This window comes from Clinocottus analis, unplaced genomic scaffold (assembly GCF_023055335.1).
Source record: "Clinocottus analis isolate CAN_PGR_092001 unplaced genomic scaffold, fCliAna1.0.p SCAF_8, whole genome shotgun sequence".
NCBI lineage: Eukaryota > Metazoa > Chordata > Actinopteri > Perciformes > Cottidae > Clinocottus > Clinocottus analis.
This window is the reverse complement of record NW_027176240.1, coordinates 20,845,893-20,873,208: the sequence shown is the minus strand read 5'-3', so window position 1 is coordinate 20,873,208 and position 27,316 is coordinate 20,845,893. Positions and strand designations below refer to the sequence as shown.

Genomic DNA, 27,316 nt, shown 5'->3' with positions numbered 1-27,316 from the left:
CTGTCTTTGTTCCAGGGGGGCGGGTCTATCCCTGTCTTTGTTCCAGGGGGGCGGGTCTATCCCTGTCTTTGTTCCAGAGGGGCGGGTCTATCCCTGTCTTTGTTCCAGGGGGGCGGGTCTATCCCTGTCTTTGTTCCAGGGGGGCGGGTCTATCCCTGTCTTTGTTCCAGGGGGGCGGGTCTATCCCTGTCTTTGTTCCAGGGGGGCGGGTCTATCCATGTCTTTGTTCCAGGGGGGCGGGTCTATCCATGTCTTTGTTCCAGGGGGGCGGGTCTATCCCTCTTTTTGTTCCAGGGGGGCGGGTCTATCCTCATCTTTGTTCCAGGGGGGCGGGTCTATCCCTGTCTTTGTTCCAGGGGGGCGGGTCTATCCATGTCTTTGTTCCAGGGGGACGGGTCTATCCATGTCTTTGTTCCAGGGGGGCGGGTCTACCCTCGTCTTTGTTCCTGAGGAGCGGGTCTATCCTCATCTTTGTTCCAGGGGGGCGGGTCTATCCTCGTCTTTGTTCCAGGGGGGCGGGTCTATCCCTCTTTTTGTTCCAGGGGGGCGGGTCTATCCTCGTCTTTGTTCCAGAGGGGGGCGGGTCTATCCCTCTTTTTGTTCCAGGGGGGCGGGTCTATCCCTGTCTTTGTTCCAGGGGGGCGGGTCTATCCCTGTCTTTGTTCCAGGGGGGCGGGTCTATCCCTGTCTTTGTTCCAGCGTGATGCCGTCACCACCGCTATACAGTCACACGGCTAAACATTGCGGGCTTAAGAAAGCATTCCCAGACTTAAAGAGAGTGCTCAAGGGCTGAAAAAGTCAGCCAGAGACCTCAACGAACACTGATCGTAGTGTGGGATAGTCCTGAGCCCTCCTGGCGTAAAGCCTCGTTCACACAATCTGCGTTGTCTGTGTGCACTGAAAGCGAGTCGCGAGGCTCGCTGACGCATCGCGGACTCGCTTCATGTCTGCCTCTGTAAAGGGAGTCTGTTGGGGAGCTAAAGGCCAATGAGATCAAAGTCGGCGTTGTACCTGGAGGGAACAGGAAGTGCGTGGCGAAGACGCAAAATCCTGTCTCGCGCTTGGTATTATTAGATTTCATGCAATTGAAGGGTTTCTGTGAAAAAACGTAGATTGAGACCGCGTCCTTCTGGTGTCTCTGCTCAGTCGTGGAGTGTGAGAACCACGACGACGGCGAGACTCGCGACTACAAGACATCCGGTCGTGTCCAGTCGTCAATACAGCGAGCCGAAGACATGCAGTCGGGCGAGACCTCGAGTACTTACACTCAGGCTGATGATGTCACAGCTGAGGTGGAGTTGCTTCTGTTTGATGACGTGGATGGTGCCCGACTCCTCTTTCTTCACCTGAACAAACAAACAAACACAGACGAGTACTCTGAGAAAACCCACGAGCAGTTTAGCATGTAGACTTCCGGGAAATATAACACTGCAGCGTCTACACAACTCTTACAATCAGACCCATTAGGCTCTTATTTGAGCCGTCGAGTCAGTTAGTTTTAGTTTAACTGGACAATCTCAGATTCATCTCTCTGCCTGACAAGCTTTTTGTCCATGAAAACATGCAAATGCTGCATATTTGTATTGTTTCATAACTGTAATGCAACTGTCTGCAGGTGTGTTGATTGTAGTTTTAGGTACTAGAAGCAGAAGATAGCGCCCAATGTGTAGATATAAACTATGTTAGAGTATCTATAACAAGTATTCTGACCCTCGCAGAAAAAGCCGACCAACAAACAGGACTTGTGTCGTGTCGATTGTGTAATTTGCTACTTTGGGAGTTCAGAGGGAGGGGAGCAGATACCAGGAGGAAGTGGACCGTGTCTCCTTTACAGAACGCCAGGATCGGGTTGAGCGTCTTCTGAACAGGAACGAACTGCCAGGCCAGCTGGGGAACGCTGGACGGATCAGACTGGAGAGAAGGGAGAAAGGCATCGCGTCCGTGATCACTCGAGTCTCATCGATGAACGTTACAAACGCTCACAGATATAAAGAAGGATGAATTCCAGCCGTCAACCCTTGTTGTACTTGCCAGGTGTCCATTCTTTTTTAAGGACTTTTTTCTTCAAATTCAAAGACGTATAATGACTCGTGGGAATAATGCTGAACCACAGCCCGAAAAACAGTGTTAGGCGTTAGTGTTCCACTCTTCCAATCAGAGGGTCGGTGGTTCAAATCCTGGCTCTGCTAGTCCACATCAATGTGTCATTGAGCAAGACACTTAACCCCAAATTTCTCCCTGTTGCTGTGTCTAAAAATGTGAGTTGCTTTGGATAAAATCGTCACCTAAATGAAATGTTAAACTCATGTTTTTCCCATGCGATTAGTTGAATTTATTATTTCTGTAATTTTTGACATGGATTATTTCACACAGAATGTGAATGTTGCGCAACAATAAAACACCTTTTTCAGAGGTATATTGTTACCTCTGCAAATCCATTGCAACTTTTTATTGAAAACCTGCCACAAATGAGATCTCAAGGGAAATATTCACAGGCCGGTAATTTACATTTCCATGTTGTATATTTGTGTGTGAAGCTATTTAAATGTCAGGTGGTGGTTTAACAGACGGACCCAAACACCGACAACCGTACGAAGAATATTTATTTCCAACAAAAAAAACAAGGCAGACTCTCAGCTCTGCCGGTCATCCAGGATTCATAGAACCGTGGTTACCTTCGTAACTTTCGGTTTAACTACAAGGGGAAGGTGATTGGACACATCGGGGACCAGGACAGACAACCACAGGGGCAGGAAGTGCAGGGAACACAAGACAAGGGCTTCAAAATAAAACAGGAAACAAGACAAACCCACATGCTGACATCGCATCAATGAATGTGGACCAACAGACACACAAGAACAAAGTCAACGAGCAGGCGAACATACAGACCTTGCTGTAGGGAAACGTCATCCAGACTTTCAGCGAGGGCTTCAGTCCGATGACCAGAATCTGGAGGAAGAAAAACCGAAAGGCAGAAGCGTCACACACTTTACCCACAGTTGAGTGGGTGAGCCGATGACGGTGGATGTTGTGTGTTGTGAGGATTGTGTAGCGCTGCTTTCCTCTCCAATGGAGACATGAGGTCAGACAGGAGCGAGCAGTTCACACCCGGCACAAGAACGTCTGCATGTTACTCAATAAACTGTCTCCGTCCTCTTTATTCTTACGGACGCGATCAAAATTAAACTCTCTCGCGTCATTCATTGGATTCTGATATCCAGTTATGTGCCATTTATTATCTAATGCATTACATTCGATTACAACTACAAGTTTAATTAATCACCAAAGTTGTTGTCAGAGAATATTTCTTCAGAGCAGAAACTACAGATCAATGTATTGTGAGACTGTTTAAGGTTGTTTAATATATGTATTTATTCAATAACCTCCTAAAGTTTGAACATTTCTGAACATTTTAATTCAATTATATCGAATATGTGCAATATCCACTACGTTTAAGTACTTTCATGCACATTTTTATTCCATCTGTATATTTTATTTTGTTCTTGTTGTTTAATTTTGTTTTATTACTGTTCTGTTTGCTTGAGAGCAATGCTGCTGTAATCCTGTAATTCCCCCACTAAGGGACTAATGAAGGATAATCTCATCTTCCGGTGGCGTCCCACATCGAATGAGGCTTTTACTTTGTAAGCGCAGAGCTTCCTGCCGTGACGTGTGCGCACACCTTGGTGAGCGAGGCCATGGCGAGCAGCGAGTAGTGCGTGATGGGATGCTCCCTGAAGTCCGGAGGAGCGCGCAGCGGCTCGATGCAGCACACCTCCCCTTTGGAGCCGCTGAAGAGACACCGGGAGTCACAGGAACGCATCCCCATCACCCTCCTGAGAGCACAGGGAGCCGCACGGGACTGAGATCTCCACGGGACAGTCATGGACATGTGTGTGTGTGTGTGTGTGTGAAAGGGAATGTGTGTGTTCTTGCTGCCGTGTCGTGTCCTTCTGATTGTTTGGATTATAAACATGTGATGCAAGACAATTTTCTAAAAAGCATTATATTATGTTGTATCTTACCTTAGATATCATTAATATATATATATAAATGAGAGATAAGGAGATGGAGATGAGAGCAGTTACTGCCCACTGGCACCACACCAAAACTGAATTAGCATTATGCTAATATGATAGCATACTCCTGGACTTTAACTGATAATTTTTAAATGTGTTTTATTCTTAACAAAAACTAACTTTATTACAAAAAAACAACGTAATAATTGTTCCTCTTCAGGGAAATGCTAAACTGTGTCTTTATACGTTCCCAACTGACACTAACGCACTCCGACTTCCGGTTTAACCGTATTTCTCGCCTTCAAAATAAAAGCACCGTATAACAAACTGGTAACCAAATACATTTTGCTTACAACAGACAAAAAAATGCGACAAAAAACAACAAACTCGATTGGCAAACACATGTAATTACCACATAATATACGTGTTGTTTGGTTAATACAGCTAATCCTATGGGCTACATTTACCATCACAAACAATTAACAGCATAAATATAATAAATATAGTGAAATGAGAGAAGATTATTGTCGAACCAAATTATTATCTGACACGTTTTGCTTCTGTTTGTGTGCCGTCCAAACTTGCTTGTGTGTGTGTGTGTGTGTGTGAAACTTAAAGGTCTGTGAATTATTTACAATAATTTACCTTCAACACTGAGGTCAAACATACCCTATATGTGCACCATTAAAACATTTCACTACTTTCATTCACTTGGTTTTCAAAATATTGTTGTTCAATTGTTGCATCATCTTAAAAAGCACATCTTTAGATCAGCGACAACACTTTAAATCTACAGTCTTCATCCGGTGAGGACACAAAAGAGAACTTAATTGTCACATAAATCAGTGAACGGACGTTCTCAGGTTAAGTTGTGTTATAGTCTCACACACACAGACACACACACACACTGGCAACACAACTTTAATTTACCTGAACGACAGCTCGAACACTGATCCTCCACTGTCATTGCACACTGCGAGAGTCGGGTCCTCTGTGAACTAAAGACACAAACACAGGGAATTAATGCAGTGTGTGTGTGTGTGTGTGTGTGTGTGTGTGTGTGTGTGTGTGTGTGCGTGTGTACCTTCACATGCAGGATAGCTGTTCCTGGAGGGTGGGCATCAGTGATCGTCCTCAGGAGTTTTCCACTGGCCAGATCCCACATGGTGATCTGATCGTTCAGACGCAGAGACGGAGACAAGAGGAGGAAAGATGGTTAAGGACTTAGAAGAAGAACAAGAGCAGGAGGAGAAGAAGAAGAAGAAGAAGAAAGAACAAGAAGAAGAAGGAGACCCACAGAGAAGAGTACATGTACCTGTCCTTTAAGAACCCACAGAGTACATGTACCTGTCCTTTAGTGAACCCACAGAGAAGAGTACATGTACCTGTCCTTTGGCGAACCCACAGAGAAGAGTACATGTACCTGTCCTTTAAGAACCCACAGAGAAGAGTACATGTACCTGTCCTTTGGCGAACCCACAGAGAAGAGTACATGTACCTGTCCTTTAAGAACCCACAGAGAAGAGTACATGTACCTGTCCTTTAAGAACCCACAGAGAAGAGTACATGTACCTGTCCTTTAAGAACCCACAGAGAAGAGTACATGTACCTGTCCTTTAAGAACCCACAGAGAAGAGTACATGTACCTGTCCTTTAAGAACCCACAGAGAAGAGTACATGTACCTGTTCTTTAAGGAATCCACAGAGAAGAGTACATGTACCTGTCCTTTAAGGAACCCACAGAGAAGAGTACATGTACCTGTCCTTTAGGAACCCACAGAGAAGAGTACATGTACCTGTCCTTTAAGAACCCACAGAGAAGAGTACATGTACCTGTCCTTTAAGGAACCCACAGAGAAGAGTACATGTACCTGTCCTTTAAGGAACCCACAGAGAAGAGTACATGTACCTGTCCTTTAAGAACCCACAGAGAAGAGTACATGTACCTGTCCTTTAAGAACCCACAGAGAAGAGTACATGTACCTGTCCTTTAAGGAACCCACAGAGAAGAGTACATGTACCTGTCCTTTAAGGAACCCACAGAGAAGAGTACATGTACCTGTCCTTTAGGAACCCACAGAGAAGAGTACATGTACCTGTCCTTTAGGAACCCACAGAGAAGAGTACATGTACCTGTCCTTTAGTGAACCCACAGAGAAGAGTACATGTACCTGTCCTTTAAGGAACCCACAGAGAAGAGTACATGTACCTGTCCTTTAGGAACCCACAGAGAAGAGTACATGTACCTGTCCTTTAAGAACCCACAGAGTACATGTACCTGTCCTTTAAGGAACCCACAGAGAAGAGTACATGTACCTGTACTTTAAGAACCCACAGAGTACATGTACCTGTCCTTTAAGAACCCACAGAGAAGAGTACATGTACCTGTCCTTTAAGGAACCCACAGAGAAGAGTACATGTACCTGTCCTTTAAGGAACCCACAGAGAAGAGTACATGTACCTGTCCTTTAAGAACCCACAGAGAAGAGTACATGTACCTGTCCTTTAAGGAATCCACAGAGAAGAGTACATGTACCTGTCCTTTAAGAACCCACAGAGTACATGTACCTGTCCTTTAAGGAACCCACAGAGAAGAGTACATGTACCTGTCCTTTAAGGAACCCACAGAGAAGAGTACATGTACCTGTCCTTTAAGGAACCCACAGAGAAGAGTACATGTACCTGTCCTTTAAGGAACCCACAGAGAAGAGTACATTTACCTGTCCTTTAAGGAACCCACAGAGAAGAGTACATGTACCTGTCCTTTAGGAACCCACAGAGAAGAGTACATGTACCTGTCCTTTGGCGAACCCACAGAGAAGTCGCGAGCAGTCGTGGTTGATGCTGAGGGCGGAGACGGCTCCAAACTCCGCCCCCGTTGCCTTGGTACCCAGACAGAGCCGCAGAGCCTGGTTGGTGTCTGGAGGGCGGATGAAGGGCGTGTTTAACTGCTGGAGCGCGGGACAGACTCAGGACAAGGTGAGGATGGTGAAAGTCAAATGTTTTTTTTACACGTCAACACCAAAACACAACACACTGCCAAATGGAGAGCTGGAAATGAACGAAAAAAGAACGGCCAATTACAAATCACCAAATCAAACACAAAGCATGCACCAGAAATAGCTCAGCCAAAACCAAAATGGGCGTGGGCGGTGACGTCTCAGAGCCGGTCGGGTTGAACACAGAATGAACGACAGTAAGCGTGAAGGAGCAGTCTGACGGGGCGTTCATACCTTTTCCTGCCCGGGCGTCATCATGTCAGCAATACAGAGAGACACACAAGGGTCAGACCCACAAAACCCAAACAACACCACAGCATGACATCAAGACACGGACATTTTTGGGTCTGTGGAGACCGACAAGCTCTTTTCAACTTTTGACGAATTCCCCATTGAAGTTAGAACAATCTTATGAGACATAACAAATGAATACCGAAACCAGAACCCAATACCTGGGCTACTGAGGTGCTTTAACCTAATTCATATTTCATTTCATTTCCAGTAAACAGCCTCAGTGTCACCACACAGCTGGCTCTGTGTGTTGTTTGATGTACTTGTGTGTTTGTGTAGTGTGTCCTCTTCCTACGTTACACGATGGAGGTCATGTGGCTGCGCCTCCATCTGCTAGCTAACACCTGGAAGCTGCTTGACTCGGTCTACTTTGTAATAGTATTGTGTTTATTCTGTGCACACAACATCAACTGCTTGCCCGTTTGCCCTGGGAGAGGGATCGCTCCTCCTATGGCTCTAGCTGAGGTTTCTTCCATGACTCCACCTTCAAGGTTCTTTAAAAAAGTAACTAAGAGCCTGGGATCGAACTGCCCACCTTGTGATTAAAGGGCAACCCGCCCAACCCTAAGCCACTGCCGCCTCAATCCATGTATAACGTAGATAAATGGGCCACGAGGTCCTTGTACTCCCACTGCTGTCCACCATTAATACACCCAATAAATGCAGAGTCATCCGATGAGTCAGAGTTAAGAAGGAAAAAAACACACTCGGAGTAATACTGAGCCAGGAGAAGCACCTAGAGCTGTGGCTCGCCTGTAGCTTGGGTGAAATGTAGTGTATGTATGTATGTATGTATATGTGTGTGTTTCATGTGTATGAATCATGGAGAGAGATTCTGTCATTATGGAGACGTTTCCGTTGTAACGCAGCTTGTGGCTGAGGAGTTTAAAGATGTTAAAGTTTAGTGACCCCGATCAAAGAGTAGAACCCCGACCACTGTCATGGACGCTTACACCATGATGGGTCAGCTGACATCACAGCAGAATTGTGCAGAATCAGTACTAGAAACCCCACGACCATGCATACTGCATGCATACCCACGACCACGCATACACACGACCATGCATACCGCATGCATACCCACGACCATGCATACCGCGTGCATACTGACGGCCATGCATACCGCGTGCATACCGACGGCCATGCATACTGCGTGCATACCCACGGCCATGCATACCGCGTGCATACCCACGGCCATGCATACTGCGTGCATACTCACGGCTATGCATACCGCATGCATACCCACGGCCATGCATACTGCGTGCATACCCACGGCTATGCATACCGCATGCATACCCACGGCCATGCATACTGCGTGCATACTCACGGCTATGCATACCGCGTGCATACCCACGGCCATGCATACTGCGTGCATACCCACGGCTATGCATACCGCATGCATACCCACGGCCATGCATACCGCGTGCATACCCACGGCCATGCATACCGCGTGCATACCCACGGCCATGCATACCGCGTGCATACCCACGGCCATGCATACCGCATGCATACCCACGACCATGCATACCGCATGCATACCCACGGCCATGCATACTGCATGCATACCCACGACCAAGCATACTACGTGCATACCCACGGCTATGCATACCGCATGCATACCCACGGCCACGCATACTGCATGCATACCCACGACCATGCATACCGCATGCATACCCACGGCCATGCATACCGCATGCATACCCACGACCAAGCATACCGCATGCATACCCACGGCCATGCATACCGCGTGCATACTCACGGCCATGCATACCGCATGCATACCCACGGCCATGCATACTGCATGCATACCCACGACCAAGCATACCGCATGCATACCCACGGCCATGCATACCGCTTGCATACCCACGGCCATGCATACTGCATGCATACCCACGACCATTCATACTGCTTGCATACCACAGCCATACATACGGCATACATACTGAAACTGCTGCATACGCAGAGCACCGACTGCTGGAGCTCTGACGCATTCTCCATTCCACTCCACTGATTACTGCGACTGCAAATACTACCGACTCCTGATAGAAACTCTTTATCTTACGGCAACTACTGTTCACTAAGCAGTAGTCTCATTTCATGGTCAGTCGATTCATCAGCGCATTGCTCCTCCTCGTACTTGGTTTCGTAGCGTTACCCAGTGAGCACGGTCCTCACCCTCCTGTTGGGGAGGGGAAGGAACGACGCCCTGGACAAACACTGGATACCTTTTTTTTTTTTAAGGTTCCAACAAAGGAAGGCCCAAAAATAAAAGCTAACGTTGACGTGATCACTCTGATCCAATCATTCCATGGTGATAAAGGTGTTGGCGAGGTCCGGGAACAGAGGGGGGCAGCTGATACCGGACGGGAGATAAGGAAGGAGGCAACTGGTGCCTTGAAGGTCCCGATTACCTAAGTCAATAAAACCTGGTGCGCGTGAGCAGCCCGAGGATAATGTGACTGTGATCGCCACATTCTGCCTGAGACCTGGACCAACACTCTGTCAGCGCCAATAACTGCTTCTAGCTTCTTCTTTTAGCTCGTAAAAAGGTGAGTAAGACATTAGGGATTGTAGCTCAGTGTGTGTGTGGATGTTGTTTGTGTTGGTAGATGTTTATTCCTAAGTGGATATCATTTGTTTTGTGGGATTTGTCTAAACCCTTTCTCCCCAGTAGGCTAAATTATAAAAGCGTAGGAGGTAAATTTGTGGAATGTACAAAGAAAATGAAATCGGTCGATTGGTAATTGTGTCATTAATTGAATTTGTTGTTTTTTAGCAGATCCCGAGTAGATTCTTCTTGAGCAGTAGCTGATATATAAGGAACACAACATTAAAGTGTCCATGTAAAACATTAATACAATCATGAAGCAAGAAAATGATAAATACTATCAATTAATTGTTGTGATTAGCATATGTGTTATACGGGCAATGAAGCAAAGAGTGTGCCTAACAAAGTATACATAGGTAACACACTAAATTCGACAAAAGTCATGGATTAGTTGTCTATACAGAAATATCTATGTTTGATGTTTATACACATGTTGTGGCTGAAGAGGGCTGCAGCACTACGGCGAAGTCGAGGCTCAGAAGAGCATGGGTTAATGTGAGGAAGTCTTGAAAATACAGTACATTGTTTTTCATTCATTGATATATTTGTGGCTGCCTGCCAACATGATCGCTATATATAGATCTTCACATTTCAAAAGGTAAAATCTTAACTCTAATTTTTGGGTGGGAGGGGGCACGAAGGTGACGATTGTGATTAGCTTAACTAATTCTTAAAAAGCCACCTTGTTTTTTTTCCCCCACTACACCAGAACGATGACATAGCCAGACCTTTCTTTGGCGCAGTCCGACTACGCGAGAGCAAAGTGAGAGTATGCTGTATGCTACGGTGGCCCTGAGGGCTCAACACGCTGCGAATACTTAAGAACTCATGGAAAGAGATTAAAGACATGCAAGCTGAGAAACACAACCACATGCAGAAGGAGGTGTTTGGTTTGTAAATGTCTGCAGTGGGTTGAGTTCTCAGGGGTCACCATGGCTTTTCTTGTCAAAATGGCTGCTGTGAGGAATAACATTTACAACTTAATTTTGGATATTTAATCGTTTACGTTGGGACAAACATATGGAAGCCCTTTTCAGTCTCTATGATAAAAAAAAAAGATCCTGTAAGTCATAATTATGACTTAGTATCTCATAATAATGACTTAGTATCTAATAATAATGACTTAGTATCTCATAATTATGACTTAGTATCTAATAATAATGACTTAGTATCTCATAATTATGACTTAGTATCTCATAATTATGACTTAGTATCTAATAATTATGACTTAGTATCTCATAATAATGACTTAGTATCTCATAATTATGACTTAGTATCTCATAATTATGACTTAGTATCTCATAATTATGACTTAGTATCTCATAATAATGACTTAGTATCTCATAATTATGACTTAGTGTCTCATAATAATGACTTAGTATCTCATAATAATGACTTAGCATCTAATAATTATGACTTAGTATATCATAATTATGACTTAGTAGCTTATAATAATGACATAGTATCTCATGATAGTGACTTAGTATCTCATAATACTGACTTAGTATCTCATAATTATGACTTAGTATCTCATAATTATGACTTAGTATCTCATAATAATGACTTAGTATCTAAAAATAATGACTTAGTATCTCATGATTATGAGATAAGGAAGGAGGCAACTGGTGCCTTGCGGGGGGAGATACTAAGTAGAAATTATGAGATAGTTAAGTCTTAATTATGAGATACTAAGTCATAATTAATTCGTTTTTACCACAGTGGCGGACTCAGGCTTCCATACAACATGTCACATAGATAAATGTCTGACATGCAACATGACATGTGGACATTGTGATGAATGGAAGCCAGTGGGAGGAATAACACACAGCTGATTAATGACAGAGGACACCTTCAACCCCACTAGTGGAGCAGAAGAGGTGGAGGCAGCTTGCTGCTGTGGAAATGGATTTTTTGTGTGAGTTACAAGTGTAGTCTCATTCGTCAACTGCTGCTCTGAAATGATGCCGTCTTGTCTCTAGGTCACAGCCGGCCTCTTCCTCCTCCTCTTCGTCACAATGCCTCATCGCCTCTGCTCCGTCGAGATCAACAACAACTCTGGCTCTTACGCCCTCTCCAACCCGAGGTTACGCATTACTTTAGTACAGACGTGACCCATAAGGTGTTGAGAGAACATACAAAGTGACACCAGCAGCTCCAGCAGTACCACACCGTAAACTGCATAGTCTACACCTTAAACTATGTGTACTACGACATATACTACCCTGTGTACTTCAACGACTAGGTTGTACTGTCATAAGCACAGATAACAGACAGTTATTCTATAAAATGAAAAGATTATTCTGATCGGTCCTCCTAACACAGAATTACAATAAACTTAAGGTAAAAAATAATTATAAAATAAGGCAAAAAAATTAAAGATGTAACAGTATTGCACAAAAATCGTATTAAATGAACAATTGTTTGCAATGTTTTAACTGCCGACTGTGGCTCAGTTGATAGTTTTTTGTTACAATAATGTGAAAAAAACTTTTAAAAAGTGGGAAAAAAATGTTAACCTGTGTGACCTAATGTACAGTATTGCACACAAATACTATACTGTAGTATTACTATTACAAAAATACTAATACTATTATCATATTTCATCATATTTATCATAGCAATACTATTATTGGTATGATAAATATGATGAAATATGATAATAGTATTAGTATAATAAAACCATTAATATGATAATAGTATTGCTATGATAAATATGATAAAATATAATAAATATGATAATAGTATTACTATGATAAATATGATAATAGTATTGTTATAATAAATATGATAATTGTATTGCTATGATAAATATGGTAAAATATGATAATTGTATTGCTTTAATAAATATGATAAATATGACAATAGTATTGCTCATTGTATCTTTATACACTCTGCATTGCTACAATGTCCCAGTAAATGAGGCATTAGTTCCAATGAAGAGAAATCTTTTCTGCATATTTTAGACATATTTTATCTTGTGTCTGGATAGAGTAACTTGTCATCACATGGGTGAGATGCTCATATGTCGCGTCCCTCTGCCTTCAGGGTGTTCACAGAGAGCGGCTGCTGCGAGGTGCCCCTCCCCCCCATGGTGGGGCCCTACTCCAACGGCTCCGCCTTGTTCAACAAGCACAGCGGCAGCGCCACCGGCTCCGTCGGCGTCTTCACCTACGACCTGTACAACCCCGACATGAACGACTACAGCCACTCCATGGCGGTCATGTTCTCCGTGCCCTACGACCGCAACCTCTACTCCAACTGGTTCGCCGTGGGGATCTTCGACCGGGGGAACAACTGCGACTTCGATCTGTACGACACCATGTACAACGGCAGCGAGAATAATTTTGTCAGAGCGAAGGCCGACGGCTCCTGCATTTCTTACGAGGGCGACTACGCCATCGTGAGCGCCTCCATGTCAGACTCGGGCGAAGCCGTCCTGAGGGTGGACATCAGTGACACCGGCATGTATTAAGACAGGAGATCCAACTGTTGCTATCTGATATAGCAGATAGCTTATACTGCAAGATAAGTGAAGCTCAATCAACTGGCAGAGCTGCAGAGAAGCTCATTAATCAATATCCTGGTTATTTCTGGTGTGATTTAAACATAAATTAAACTAAATAATAAGGTTGTTGCCTAATTTGCAAATAAAAAAATGATTTTTTCTGTCAATTGGATCATTTCTTTTGGAAAACGGTCATGTTTATATCTTTCTGAATGAACTTGTGTTGTACCTTTAATTACATGGAGCATTGTTTAAAAGACAACATAACTGAATATAGCTGAACATAGTGCAATATAGCTGAATGTAGCTACATATATTTGAAAATGAAAGAATAGCTGAATATATATGACAATTGCTGAAAATAGCTGAATATATAAAAAAAAATGGCTGAAAAATATATGAAAATAGCTGCAAATAGCTGAATATATATGAAAATGGCTAACTATATATGAAAATAGCGTACATCTGCTGTGGGCTTTTTTTTTTAGAGAAGAGGATTATAGTTTTGGGGATGTCATGCATTTATACCCATGACTTTAAGTTAAACTTAATTCTGCGGCTAAGTAAAATCTTCCTTTCATGGTGATGATCGTCTGTATTTCAAACACTGACCCCGTGTTGAAGAACACTTGTTTTTTTCTACGGTTTTATTACTATTTTAAAGACACACCAAGTGAGTAACTGATGTACAAATGATCACTTTGTGGGTGAAGTATTCTTTTAAGATGAACCCGACGTGTCAATACAGTGGTTCTCAAACTGTGGGGCGCGACCCTCTAGTGGGGCGTGGAGGTATTACAGGTGAGGTGCGGGGGGAGATGCACATTCTTAAAAAAAAAGAAGTAATAATCCTTTATTAATCCCACAGTGGGGGAATTATTCTCTGCATTTTACCATCCTTAGTAATTGAGGAGCTTTGTGCGTCTTGCTCAAGGGCACTTTAACGTGAACCTATGGGGAGAAAACAGCGATCCAACCGGTTTCCTTGGTCATCTTTTTGGCCAAATATGAGTTATTCTTTGCACATATATAACTTTATTTGCATTGTTTTAACAAAGTGATTACACATGTTATTAGTTTTTGTCAGATGGAGCAATCTGGTTTACTTGAAAGGGATTTACATTTTCTTTAATCTATTAATTAAAAAAGCACGGATGGAGGAGTCTCAAAAAGTCGGACCATTTTGTTCCCATGTTGTCGGGGCGGTGCGGCCTGAACATTTTGCTTCCTCCAAAGTGGAGACAGAAACAGTTTGAGAACCACTGAGTTAAAGTGAAGTGAAGAGCTTCTAAACGAGCAGTAACTAGAGCGGTAACCTCCATTCCTCACACCGTTTATACAAACAAGAGCAGCATGCTACAGAATAGTGCGACACAACCGGCACCCAAAACATCACATCGGGGGCGGGGCCCTGGCACAGGTCCACCTGTCCGTCACTGACATGCATGGTGTCATTGGGGCTTCATTAGTCGGTCACTGTGTGTGCAGTGAGAACCCCTGAGAGGACCCTCGTGCAGTCTGTTTCATCCAGAAATAACTAAAGGAAACTAAACCCAGTCCATTCTGTGGTTTCTGTGATGTTGCATTGCAAACATGTGACGATGTTAATGACACACATTGTGTACGAGAAGGTGCATCATGGAGTTTGGACTCACCGAACACCAGAGCCAGACCGTGAGACGTCCCGACCGCGATCACACCGCCCACCGCCTGCAGCGACACAACACACACTCACTCTACTTTCTGTCTTATTGTTGCGTAAGATCTTCTCAAACTGGCCAACATAAATGTTTCTAGTTGATAGAAACGATCATATCCATTTGAATAAAGAGTAAACTGTGACTGTGGTGCAGACCGGAGGCCTGATTACACACACACACACACACACACACACACACATGATCAGCGATGGAGGAGCAGTAGAGGACGCACAAATGTTCCTTTAAATCTCCTCTCTGTGTTCAGTTCACTCTTGAATAAAACAATACTCACTATAGCAGTCGGCAGTCCAGCATCCACTTTGTCCTGAGGAACATATACAAGTGTTTTTATGACGCTTGAATACATAAATGTATTAGTCACGACACAACAAATGTACAATATTGAAGTTAGGACTAAAACACAGAGTTCAGTTTCACTGAATTAAACAAAAAGGATGACTTTGTAATAACAGATCTTAAAGCAACAGTGTGTACGATTTAGTGGCATCTAGTGGTGAGTGTGTGCGTGTGTGTGTGTGCGCGTGTGTGTGTGTGTGTGTGTGTGTGTTGCTGGTCTTACAGCAGCAGAAACGATCTGTGCAGAGATGCCCTTCAGCAGACTGTGTCGAAGAACAGACCCGTGAACGCTCGCATTCAGATCCACCGTCCTCCTCCTCCTTCACACGAACACACAAAGACACACAAAGACACACACACACAGAAAGAAGACAGCTTCCATGTGAATAACCTGTAGTCAGGGTTTGTGTTGTGTTCACTGCTGTGAAACCTTAAAGTTACTTATAGTGTGTGTGTGTGTGTGTGTGTGTGTGTGTGTGTGTGTGTGTGTGTGTGTGTGTGTGTGTGTGTATGTGTGTGTGTCCATACCTTTTGAGCAGGTGTGCTGGGTCTCCGCTGTCAGAGCTGGCCAGAGAGGAGGTGTCACAGGAGTGAGCGTCCATGTTGTCTGTGTTCAGCACGCAGGTGTCCTCCAACACAAATGGTTCCTCCTCATCCTCCAGCTGCGCGCACACACACACACACACACACACACACACACACAGACACACACATCTTAGCTAGAAGGTTCGCTCCTACACCCACACAGGATCCACAACAGAATATGTTTATCTGACGATACCTTTACACCTGCCGAGGGGACACAAACAACTTTGATCTGTGCTACAGCTAGCAGAGGACGCTAGGCTGAAATTTACAAATTTTGTAAGAAACCAATAAAATAGGAACTATGCTCTCAGTCCAGTACAAGCTAAAGACATGTCCCACGTTACAACAGCCAGATGAGCAGACAAAATAAAACATAAATAAATTCTGAGCTCACATGGAGACACACAAACGCAGGACTGGTCTGGCGGCCATCTTGGAACGTGTGAGTCTCTAGTCTATGCCCCCGATCTAGATTTAGGCTGATCTTTCACAGAGTTGCCTTCATCCTGGAGTCCTCACCTCGTTCAGGATGCTCTCCAGCGTGGGCGGCGTGTCCACTTGGGGAATGTCAAACTCCTTGTCATCGATCTGAGAACAGAAGCGTTTCGAGGTTTAGAAAGCCGCATTTGTTTTATTTGTGCTTTCTTTATCTTCATCTAAAACAGTCAGAAGGGGGACGATCCCACCCTGATGCCCGAGCAAGAGGTCCGGGAGAGCCGAGCCGGAAACCCACTCCAGCTAGATGGAGAGAGGGATGGAGGAAGGGAGGGAGAGATGGGTAATAAAGCGTGCATGCTGGCATGTGATGCAAACGATACAATATAGTTGTCGGACAATATAGTTGTCGGAGTGCCCGAGGGCTCTGGGGCAGACATGTTGAGCCCTTTGTGAACCCTTTCCAGAAGTCAGCATTAGATGCTGACTTTGCCTCAGGGAGTTACCCACAATGCATTGCAACGTGAGGTTAAATACGCAGTTCCCAATGGAAGAATGGAGACGTTAAAAAAAAAGGTAAACAAATAGGCACGTGGGCATTTAGCCCGATTAAACACATGAATTAGAGGAATGCAAGCAGAATAAATATATATATATATATTAACAGGAAGTTACAGAATAAAATACTTCCTTTTAGTTCCGATCTGTAGTCTAGTTTACAGATGACGTTTGGATTCATTCATATGTGATTTTAAATATATGTTCATGTAGAAATGTGTGTGTGGCTGCATCCTTTGTTGTTTTTATGTCTGCCTGCGAAATACATTACGACTGGTTTTGATGTGTGTTGTATGAATACGATTTAGTATTATAAACCACACAAAATATGTTTATAGATTAAACCTGAGACTCATAGTCAACAATCAAGCGTGAAGTATTACAACTACACATAAAATAAGGATTTTCTACAACACATGGTGTTTGCTGTCAGATCTACGAGCCAATCAGCTCTCTGATGTGGTGACAGCCAAGCGTTTCCCATCATGCACTGGGCCAGACAGGCGGTGGAGAGCTGCTGCAGCACCTTGCTCTGAAATCGACGGCCGCCTCGCTCTCGTGAGAGTATCGTTGACCACGCGATGGATTCTGCGCAGAACTGGTTCATCTCGAACGAGCCATCAAGCCCTGAAGACTCTCACTCTGGTTCAGGGCTTGATGGTTCAGGGGGAACATTGGGATTGGGCCTTAACATGTAGGTTCATTCATAAAAAAATGACGTCATCCAAAGCAACAGGGTCAGCTGTGGTGGTGCACAGGGGCTGATTGGGAAATGTTGCCAACCTTTTTTAGTTGAGCTCAAGATTATGCCAGTCGTGCTGTTTATTTCAGATATCATGTACATGAGTTATGTTATCAATCACATCCCATGAATAACAAACAATACGTTTGTAACAACCGTTTCAGTGACTTCGCTCCTGTTTGTTTTGGGCGTGTGAAAAACACAACGGGAAAAGAGGTCACGTGAACGCACCACCTGACGGGGCATGTTGGTCCAATAAAACCTTCCTCATTTTGTGGAAATAACAAGAAAATGATTTATTAGTTCACTTGTCTGAAGCGCAGCTCGTGCCAGCATTCCTGGTTTGAATGACGGTCTCGTCTTTACGGCTTCAATGTTAGCAAAGCCGTGTTAGCGACGGCGGTAAAAACAACAGGAGGACTCGAGTGAGTTCCTTCTCGCGGCTCCGCCATGACACCCCGAGATACGAAAGCCTCTCACCGCGTCCATCTCCGCCAGGTTGAGCTGGGAGGAAGCAGAGAGCAGGCTGCGGGCGTCCGGAGACTCCGACATCGCGGTGTTTACATGCGCAGAAGGGCTGTCCGCCTGGGTTTCCCTGCGGCAGCTTCTTCTTCTTCTACTACTACGACGGCGGAGTGTATTTCTTCTTCTACGGTTTACCGGCGGGTAGCAGCCAGCGTTAATGCGCATTACCGCACCCCCGCTATGTGGGAGGCTGGGCCAGTTATCTATCCTCTTTTGAGAACTGTGTTTTGCACAAACACATCATTTGACTTGGTGGAAGGTGCATAACAATAAAAATAAAAATAAACACAAAAAGACATCATATTAAAGTAGAAAAAATCCAAATAAACATACAAAAAACACACTGATCACTAAATTCTTCTCTTGTCTTCTTCCTTGTTCTGATCCTTCTACTTGACAGTGTTCACATAACTCTGGGGGATGTTCACTTAATATGTGCAGTGTTTCATTAAGCTACTTGTATTACGTTCCTACTCTCAGCTTTGTTGGGATGTTCTCCTTCTCGCTGCCCTGTGTTTCCTGTATTCAATTCAGTTTATGTTTATAAACCCCAAATCACACATACAAATTTGCCTCGGAGGGATTTACAATCTCTCACATCGGATCAGGAACAACTCCTCAAATAAAGATAGTAAAAACATTTCACAGGAAAAAAAGGGAGGAACCTTCATAGAGCAACAGAGGAGGATCGTCTCCAGGATGGACAAAATAATACATGTCATGTGACCAGAATGAGCAACATAACAGAGTTACAGCACATTACATGATCATGACAAAAATTATTCATGTAATGAGTAGTATACACACGGTACACAATCCAGATAACCACAATCCATGAAGCAGAGGGAAGTAAAGAGGAGGGGCATCAGCAAGGCCGTAGCAGGAGGTAGGAGACAGGAGACAGGAGATTGAAAGTAGGAGGCAGGAGATAGGATGCAGGAGGTAGGAGGCAGGATACAGGAGGCAGGAGATAGGATGCAGGAGGTAGGAGGCAGGAGACAGGAGGCAGGATACAGGTGGCAGGAGACTGGAATTAGGAGGCAGGAGACAGGAGCTAGGATTCAGGAGGCAGGTGGCAGAAGATCCAGATAACCGCAGTCCATGAAGCAGAAAGAGGTAGAGAGGAGGAGCATCAGCAGGGCCATGGCAGGAGGTAGGAGACAGGAGGCAGGAGACAGGAGGCAGGAGACAGGACCGTCTATGATCCATGGAAACTTGAGGCGAGGAAGCACATAGGCTCTAGGAAGAAGTAAAGTAAGTGAAATGTAGACTGTGATCATACTGTATTTATAAAACAAGGCACATAGAGGCACACACACACACACACACACACACACACACACACACACACACACGTACGTAAAGTAACAAATCATCTACATAGAAACATGCAGATTGACTCGTGACACTTTTAAACAATTGTGCTCTATCTGTATACTTTACTTGTGTTTCTACTTTACGCTACTGTTCTTTTTACTGCACTACACCTCTGAAAGAAATGCTGTAGTGTTACTCCATACTTTGATCAGCTGGAGAGGAAAGTATACAACATGAAAGTGACTCTTCTATTCCCACACCTGGAGGTACTTTACGGGTATGATTATGGGCATTATTACTTTTACTCAAGGAGTCCATGTTCCACCAGCAGACTCTCTCCCTGACTCGTTTCACAGTATTAACGGTATTCTTAAAGTATTTAGTACCAATTATAATACATGTATTATTATTAGTTATGTATATTGTGTTAAAGTCCCATATGAGGATTTGTGTCTCACAAATATATTCTCATATGATCATTACTTTATTCTCATTGTCTCATAAAAGTATTCAAAAAGTGGATTTCATGATCAGTTTTACAATCTGATGCAACAGTGTGATAAACCCTCGGTGCTCCAGGATGTAACCAGCATCACGTTAAGTGACAGTTACAAAGGACAACACACCTGTGCAGCACGCCTAAACACACCTGTGCAGCACGCCTAAACACACCTGTGTGGGACGCTTAAACACACCTGTGCAGCACCTGTGCATTGCTATTATTATGATTAAATCCATTAAATGTGTATTTATGGTTATCATTACCATCTGTGGTTTAGTGTAAAGAACAGATTCTTCTTCTTCAGAAAGGCCATTTTGGTGTTTGTGATGCAGAAATAATTCAAAACGTTGTATTTTGATGTGTTTTGGATCATTTCTGTAATGGTGCCTGTGCGGTCGGGAGGTTTGTGCGTCATCAGGCTTCAGACGCAAAGACAATCAGTTTCTGTCTAGAATGATTGTCAAAAATATGCAAATACGACACCGTGGTGAAAATCTGTAAATGTCTTATCAAACATGGACGATGATAAAACATAATGTTGGTCATTTAAATTATGCATATATATATATATATATATATATATATATATATATATATATATATATATATATATATATATATATATATATAACATCTGTGATTCATTTATGTATATAACTCCATTTGTGTATTCATGCTTGGACCATGACGTTGTGGTAGGGGAGAAGAAGAAAAGGAAAGGAGAAAGGAGAGACGAAGGGAAGGAGACAAGGACGCCCCCAGACCGTGTTGGGTCGCAGCCCGCTGTATTTCTTCGCCTCCGTTCACCTCCATTCACACAGTAAATAAAAGCATGGAGGCTCTGGCTCTCGGGATCTAACACCGAACAGCGGGGGGTGAAGACACCGCCGCATGCGCGCTCCCTCCACACCGAAAACACCCGCAGGAAGGACGCGGGGCCGCGGCGAACGCTCTGCCGCCGGGACCGCGCTCGTTTTACGGGGGGAAAGAGAGGATTGTACGCCGGGACACGGAGCGGGGCAGCCCGCCTGCGCCGAGCATGAAGCGGACGGCCGGAGTGGCCAGGCAGCACAATGGCCTCGTTTCTCCGCTGGGGAACAACAACTCCGGGGCTTCGAGCATCGTCTCCCCGCCGCAGCCGAGAGCCACCGGGGGCTCCGACGGCGGGGCTGCCGGCGGCGGCGGCGGCGGCGGCGGGATGGACGGCCTGCTGGATTTCTCCAAAGGCCCCGCCACCGTCAAAACCGAGCTGGTCTGCAAGTGGATTGACCGAACTTCTTCCTCGAGACAGACGCTGCTCGGGCGGACGGCGGCGACGTCCGTCTGCGACCAAAGTTTCGGCTCCATGCACGAGCTGGTGGACCACGTCACCACCGAGCACGTCGCGGCGGGGCTGGAGAGCCTCAGTCACGTCTGCATGTGGGACGAGTGTCTGCGCGGCGGGAAGGCGTTCAAAGCCAAATACAAACTCATTAACCACATCCGCGTGCACACCGGGGAGAAGCCCTTCTCGTGCGCGTTTCCCAACTGCGGCAAGATGTTCGCACGCTCCGAGAACCTCAAGATCCACACGCGCACGCACACCGGTAGGGGCTCGTGATTTGTGTGGTAGCGCGCGGGTGTTCCCGTCACCCCCCCATGACACACACACACACACACGCACACACACACACGCAGGTCCAGAGATATTGTTCCAGCCCCGCGAGGAACCCCCTCCATGTTTACGTAGGCTCGGTTCCCTCATTACATCCGGCCTCCATTGCTCCCTCGTTTCCTCGAGGAATCATGGGGTCGAAGCTGCAGCTTAGGAGTCATGCAAGGTGACAGGAAGCAGGACAAAGCAGCTGTGTTGTGAGACGGAGATAAGACGAGCACCCGATCCAATTGATTCGATGTACACGACTGTGTGTGTGAGTGTGTGTGTGTGTGGGGGGGGAGACGTGTGTGTGTGTGTGTGTGTGCGTGTGTGTGCGTGTGTCTGCACAAACCACAGCTCGCAGGAATCCTGTTGTTTTTCCTCCACTATACCCCAAAATCTGACAACCACTATTCTACTCTGTTATGGCAGTGTGCAGAAGAAGAAAAGGAAACTCAGCGTGCCTAATGGATTTATGAATGCTTAATAAATCAATTAGTAACGCTTTATAGATGAAATAAAAGCAGACAATACGAGAACGTATGGGGTTGCCAGGTTGGGAACCATCCCTTTAAAAAAAAAAAAAAGTATTATTAGGACCGTCAAACTAGAGCTGCGTAACATTGAGTTGACTATTTTATGGTATTAAAACATTATAACCGCCGTAGACTGCTAATGAAGTGTATGTTTATGTACATTTTTAGCTTTATTGGATGTCGATAAGGTCGAGAAATAATGTTCAATGTATACAAAAAATGTTATTTGTATTTTTTATGAACAAACCACATTCACAAACTCATCTGAGGTCCAGGTTGCATCACTGGTCTTGCAGAAATGGACCGTTATACATTTAAACCTATTTACTTTCATATTTTACGATGTCAGAATTGAATTTTCAGTCAGTTTGATCTTGTAACTGGAGGAGAGAGGAAGCCCCGGAGGAGACGCTGACGGTCACAAGTCAAGTTTGCCTCAGCGCTGCGATATGGATCCACGTCCTGACTCTGACTCTTTGAGCAAACGTCTGGGTCAAAGATCTGTGAGCAGCATCCTGAAGTGATGCCGTCCTCTTCTCTACGGACACGTTCTACCTGTTACGTCATGTTCTATGTTTGTTCTATGGAGATAGCTTCAGCGTAGCATCATTAAACCAGAGGAATCCCTGCTAACGGTTTCATCAAAACTCTATTGTGTTCCATTTTAAAACTCAATATCTAACTTTTCAATTATTTGGTTGTAGTTTTTATCTGCAAACCTTGAACAACAAAGATGATTAATATTGTCTAATCTTCTTTTAATGAGGACAAAGTGAAAGGAAAGCATTACTGAGCATGCTCCAGGTTTCACCTTTGTGTGTTCTGTAGTGTTTTGGTCAAATCTTATGATCATTTGTAAGAAGACTTACTTTACTTTTGAGAACAATATTCTGTTCAAAAGCGTCATAATTACCTGCAGAAAATGAGCGTGACAGCTGGAATAATAAACGTCAAAGCGCTGCTGAAGATGCAGAAACCTGGGAGCTAACATCTAAACGGGCAGAACGAAAGCAATCAAGCAATTTAGTTCAGCAACTGAGTTGCTTCAACATCTTTGTGCTTCAAGGGAACGTGAGAGCTCAAGTGCGTTGCTACTGCTAGATCTGTACCGTAGTTATGAATAATATAGTTATTATACAACGTAAAGATTTATTTACATGCTACACAGAACTGGACTTATGTCACTGGTTGACACTATTGGTATCGTCAGTTTTCCGATATATATATATATATATATATATATACATATATACATATATATATATATATATATATATATATATATAAAATAATTAGCACAGAGTTATAAAGTTATTTCTCCTCTTACGTTACGAATAAGCCCACCTCTCACGTCCTGCAAAGCAAACCGTTGACTTTATATTTATGTATATGCAGAAGCATTTTCCAATATAATCTCTTGATGAAGTTCAGTATTTTCCTTCAATCCCATACCGTATTGTTTCCTTTGCGTTAAGGCAATAAGTAACTTTACTGGTAATATACACACTTGAAGTTATTTTGCTCTTTAATCAACATCTGAGCAGTCGTAGTGAAATAATAATTTCTTAAGTACTAAAAGAACATTTCCATACAGAACTTCTCAAGAATCCTCAAGAAGTCTTTTTCATGCCCTTCCAACACGTGTGTGTGTGTTAGTGTCCCCGCAAGTGTGCCATTAGTCACCGGGCCTCACTCCGGTGTGCTAACATGACGTGTGTGTGTGTGTGTGTGTGTGTGTTGCAGGGGAGAAGCCGTTCCAGTGCGAGTTCTGCGAGCGGCGCTTCGCCAACAGCAGCGACCGGAAGAAGCACTCGCAGGTCCACACGGCCTCCAAGCCCTACGACTGCAAGGCGCTGGGCTGCACCAAGTCCTACACGCACCCCAGCTCGCTGCGCAAACACATGAAGGTCCACGTCAAGTCGTCGCCTACCTCCGACCCGCGGGACGCGTACGACGCCATCGTCGCCCCTCACCAACTCCAACCACCTCACCAGGCCCTCCTGGAGCCCCTCGACCTGAAAATGAACCGCCACTCTCCGTCGCTCGCCAACGGAAACCACCACCACCACCACCACCGTCACTTCCCCCTGCTGTCCAGCCACGCCTCGGACATCGGCTCGGCCGGCGAAGTCGACCACAAGCTGCTCCTGCGGAGCTCCTCCCCCGTGGCGATGCCTCTGGATCTGTCCCTGTCGGGCCTGAAGAGCCAGCTGGCCCAGAGGCAGCAGAGCGGGAGGAGCCGGCGCCGGAGCCAGCGCTCCGTCAACCCGGCCTTACCTCAGCTGTCTAACATTAAGGAGTGGTACGTCTGCACCAGGAGTACGGTGCCGCACTTTCCTCTCCTGCACCCGGACCACATCAAATCAGAACCTAGCGACGACGAGGAGTACGTCACGTAGGGGCGGAGCGGCGCTTTGGGACTCGAAGAACGACGCGTCGGCCGACCCCCCCTTCCCCCCGGGGGTCGAGGCCAGGGATGCTCTGTGGGAATCATAGTTGCTGTAAATGTCCAGAACCAGCAGAGTTTATGGTTCAACACCCGTGGCCCTTCTGAGATGGAGAAGGCTGTGATCAGATGGAGACGTTTTCTCTTTTTTTTTTAGAACGTGGACCAAAACCCAGAAGGGACGAGAGGAAGTCCATCCTAACGGTTTGAACTGCTCGCTAACCTTGGACTAACAAAGGTGGATAACATTGTACAAACGGACCAGGGGGGTGTTGGTTCTGCTCTGCTCGCTGTGTGTGTGCGTGTGTGTGTGTGTGTGTGTACCTGATGAGCAGATTATTGAGCGGTTTATCTCAGAGATCCACCTAGAGGAAGCTACTTCAAGGGCTACATCGGCGGCGATGTTAACCTGAGCTCGTGAAAGGCAGCGTTCACACGCTAGCAGCAGTAAGCGTGAGCCCGTTTACGGCCTCAGTGTGTTTTTAACAAAGTGAAGCTAGTTTGTCAGATAGTTACAGAAAATAACCAGGCGATCCGAAAAAGGGGATCCAGGTGATTCGACGAGCTCTTTGACTGAAGCAAACTGAGGTCGTTCCTCACACGGCGCCGGCAGTAACGAGTGTCACGTGACCACAGTCTGATCCAGTAACGAGTGTCATGTGACCACAGTCTGATCCAGTAACGAGTGTCATGTGACCACAGTCTGATCCAGTACCGAGTGTCATGTGACCACAGTCTGATCCAGTAACGAGTGTCATGTGACCACAGTCTGATCCAGTACCGAGTGTCATGTGACCACAGTCTGATCCAGTAACGAGTGTCATGTGACCACAGTCTGATCCAGTAACGAGTGTCATGTGATCACAGTCCAGCAGTAAAGCAGCGGGGCGGGTCCTCCATCAAGTGTCTCCTTATCCTCTTTCGACCCGACGGACCTCTCAGTGGGTTAATCACCTGTATCTGTTTACACTCCATGTGCAATTTAGTGAAGACCCCCCCCCCCCCCACCCCCAAAGGTTTCCTAAATGACCATATATGTCATACACATATTTCTTTAACATGTATTAAAACGATGCACAAGGCATCCAGTATTTTCCCCTTTTTGATCAAATGGTGCCGCCGTAAAAATAAGTGGATTTTTTTGAAAATTGACTCAATGTATGCATCATTGAACGGAGGAAACACGCAGAATGTATTGTGTTGAGATTGTGTTACGGCTTGGAGAAATGTGTCATCTCTGTTTTGAAGTTGCTGTTATTTAAAAGGGGAACGAGTGACCGATGTACGTTGTGTATCCACGAGCAGATCCTTTTCAAGCTGGGTTTTAAGACAACTACCTGAAGCAGTTTACAGTAGAAAGTGACGGCCTCACAGCCTGAAACTACAGGAAGTACAGAGGGTCAAAGTGATGGATGCTCACAAGGGATAGTCTGGGAAATGATTTGAACGTTCATCTTTGTTTCCTTGGCGTTCGTTTGAAACCTTTTAACTCTTTTTTTGTTTGTTTATCCGCCCCGAAGCTATTAACATGTACATTATTATTACTGACAGAACAAAACTACAACTAACACCCGAGTTGAATGAGCAGCACGAGCGACGTGAAGATTGTGCGTCTCAGTTTGGTTCAGGTTTTACTCACAACACACCGACGTGGAAGTGGAGCGATCACAACACGACTTCAACGACAGAATTGTACCATTTGAAGTTTTGTTTCCCGAGCAATAATCTCCAAGATGAGAGCGAGCGACTCCTCACAGATGATGAAGTGTGTGTTGTTGTTGTTGTTGTCACATGGTCAGCGTGGAAGGTCCTGGATTCCACACAGCCTTCACGTCTGAATACTTGCGTTACCTGTAAGTGTAGAAGTGTGAATGCTTGTCTGTCCGTGTGTGTGTGTGTGTGTGTGTGTGTGTGTCCTGTGCTGGTGCACCATGCCTCACTGTGATAGGCTCCAGCTCTCTGTGACCCTGCTCAGGATAAGCTGGTATGAATTCAGATGGATGTTTCCTGGCATGCAACCACCAAGTAAGAGCAGAATAAAATGCATTTGATCTGGAAGCGAGTTGTCATGTTAGATGCTGCAGGACAACCTGCAGTGCGCTCCACCAGGGGTTTTGGGGGTTAAAAACACATTAAAGTTTCAGTGAAGTACTTTCTGACTAAGGTTAAGGGCCCTCTCGTTATATATCAAGTGCTCAGAATCTCTCAGCTAATAAATAGCATTTATAAACTGACCTGAAATCAGGGTGTTGCTTTCAAATCTTTTCTGCGAGAACTAATCTGCCTCCGGGTGGATTTGTGGTTATTGAAACACATTTTTTTCCCTGTGAGAGGGATGACGCAGTGAAAACCAGATCTCGAGGCCTCGAAGGCTCCTGTAAAAGGATTTGATGAAGACAGCCAACACACACACACACCTGAGCCTCTGATTTAGTCAGGAAATGATATTAAAACCAACAGTGTCAGGGTTTTTTTCCACCACTATTTTGACTTTACTAATTGATTTTTGGTAAATGACTTTCTGGAAACAGGTGAAAAGACGTTCCTACAGC

At 44.9% G+C, this 27,316-nt stretch overlaps 3 protein-coding genes across 4 annotated transcripts in view; 2 read left to right on the top strand and 1 right to left on the bottom strand.

Moving 5' to 3' along the window:
• vps8 (VPS8 subunit of CORVET complex) overlaps positions 1-18,433 on the bottom strand; it is a 33,877-nt gene extending 15,444 nt beyond the window's left edge. The window contains exons 1-13 of one of the 2 annotated variants that reach the window (XM_068567860.1): positions 18,283-18,433; positions 16,587-16,655; positions 16,008-16,141; positions 15,703-15,799; positions 15,415-15,447; positions 15,078-15,132; positions 6,815-6,939; positions 5,104-5,190; positions 4,950-5,017; positions 3,683-3,836; positions 2,890-2,949; positions 1,804-1,911; positions 1,266-1,346 (exon numbers count right to left, since the gene is read on the bottom strand). In XM_068567860.1, the coding sequence (XP_068423961.1) occupies positions 1,266-1,346; positions 1,804-1,911; positions 2,890-2,949; positions 3,683-3,836; positions 4,950-5,017; positions 5,104-5,190; positions 6,815-6,939; positions 15,078-15,132; positions 15,415-15,447; positions 15,703-15,799; positions 16,008-16,141; positions 16,587-16,655; positions 18,283-18,354 (1,143 nt within the window). In that variant the 5' untranslated portion in view covers positions 18,355-18,433. Of the gene's footprint in view, positions 1-1,265; positions 1,347-1,803; positions 1,912-2,889; positions 2,950-3,682; positions 3,837-4,949; positions 5,018-5,103; positions 5,191-5,404; positions 5,426-6,814; positions 6,940-15,077; positions 15,133-15,414; positions 15,448-15,702; positions 15,800-16,007; positions 16,142-16,586; positions 16,656-18,282 lie in introns of those variants that run through there. The other variant, XM_068567861.1, reaches the window with a different exon arrangement.
• On the top strand, positions 9,770-13,389 carry LOC137780241 (DELTA-sagatoxin-Srs1a-like). The gene is made up of 3 exons (XM_068568689.1): positions 9,770-9,858; positions 11,897-12,000; positions 12,963-13,389. Exons 2-3 carry the CDS (start codon positions 11,933-11,935, stop codon positions 13,387-13,389), a joined length of 495 nt encoding a protein of 164 aa, XP_068424790.1. The 5' UTR covers positions 9,770-9,858; positions 11,897-11,932.
• Positions 18,434-20,919: 2,486 nt separating the features above from the next.
• zic2b (zic family member 2 (odd-paired homolog, Drosophila) b) lies at positions 20,920-27,005 on the top strand. The gene is made up of 2 exons (XM_068568662.1): positions 20,920-21,732; positions 24,062-27,005. Exons 1-2 carry the CDS (start codon positions 21,186-21,188, stop codon positions 24,715-24,717), a joined length of 1,203 nt encoding a protein of 400 aa, XP_068424763.1. The 5' UTR covers positions 20,920-21,185; the 3' UTR covers positions 24,718-27,005.
• Positions 27,006-27,316: the final 311 nt, after the last annotated feature.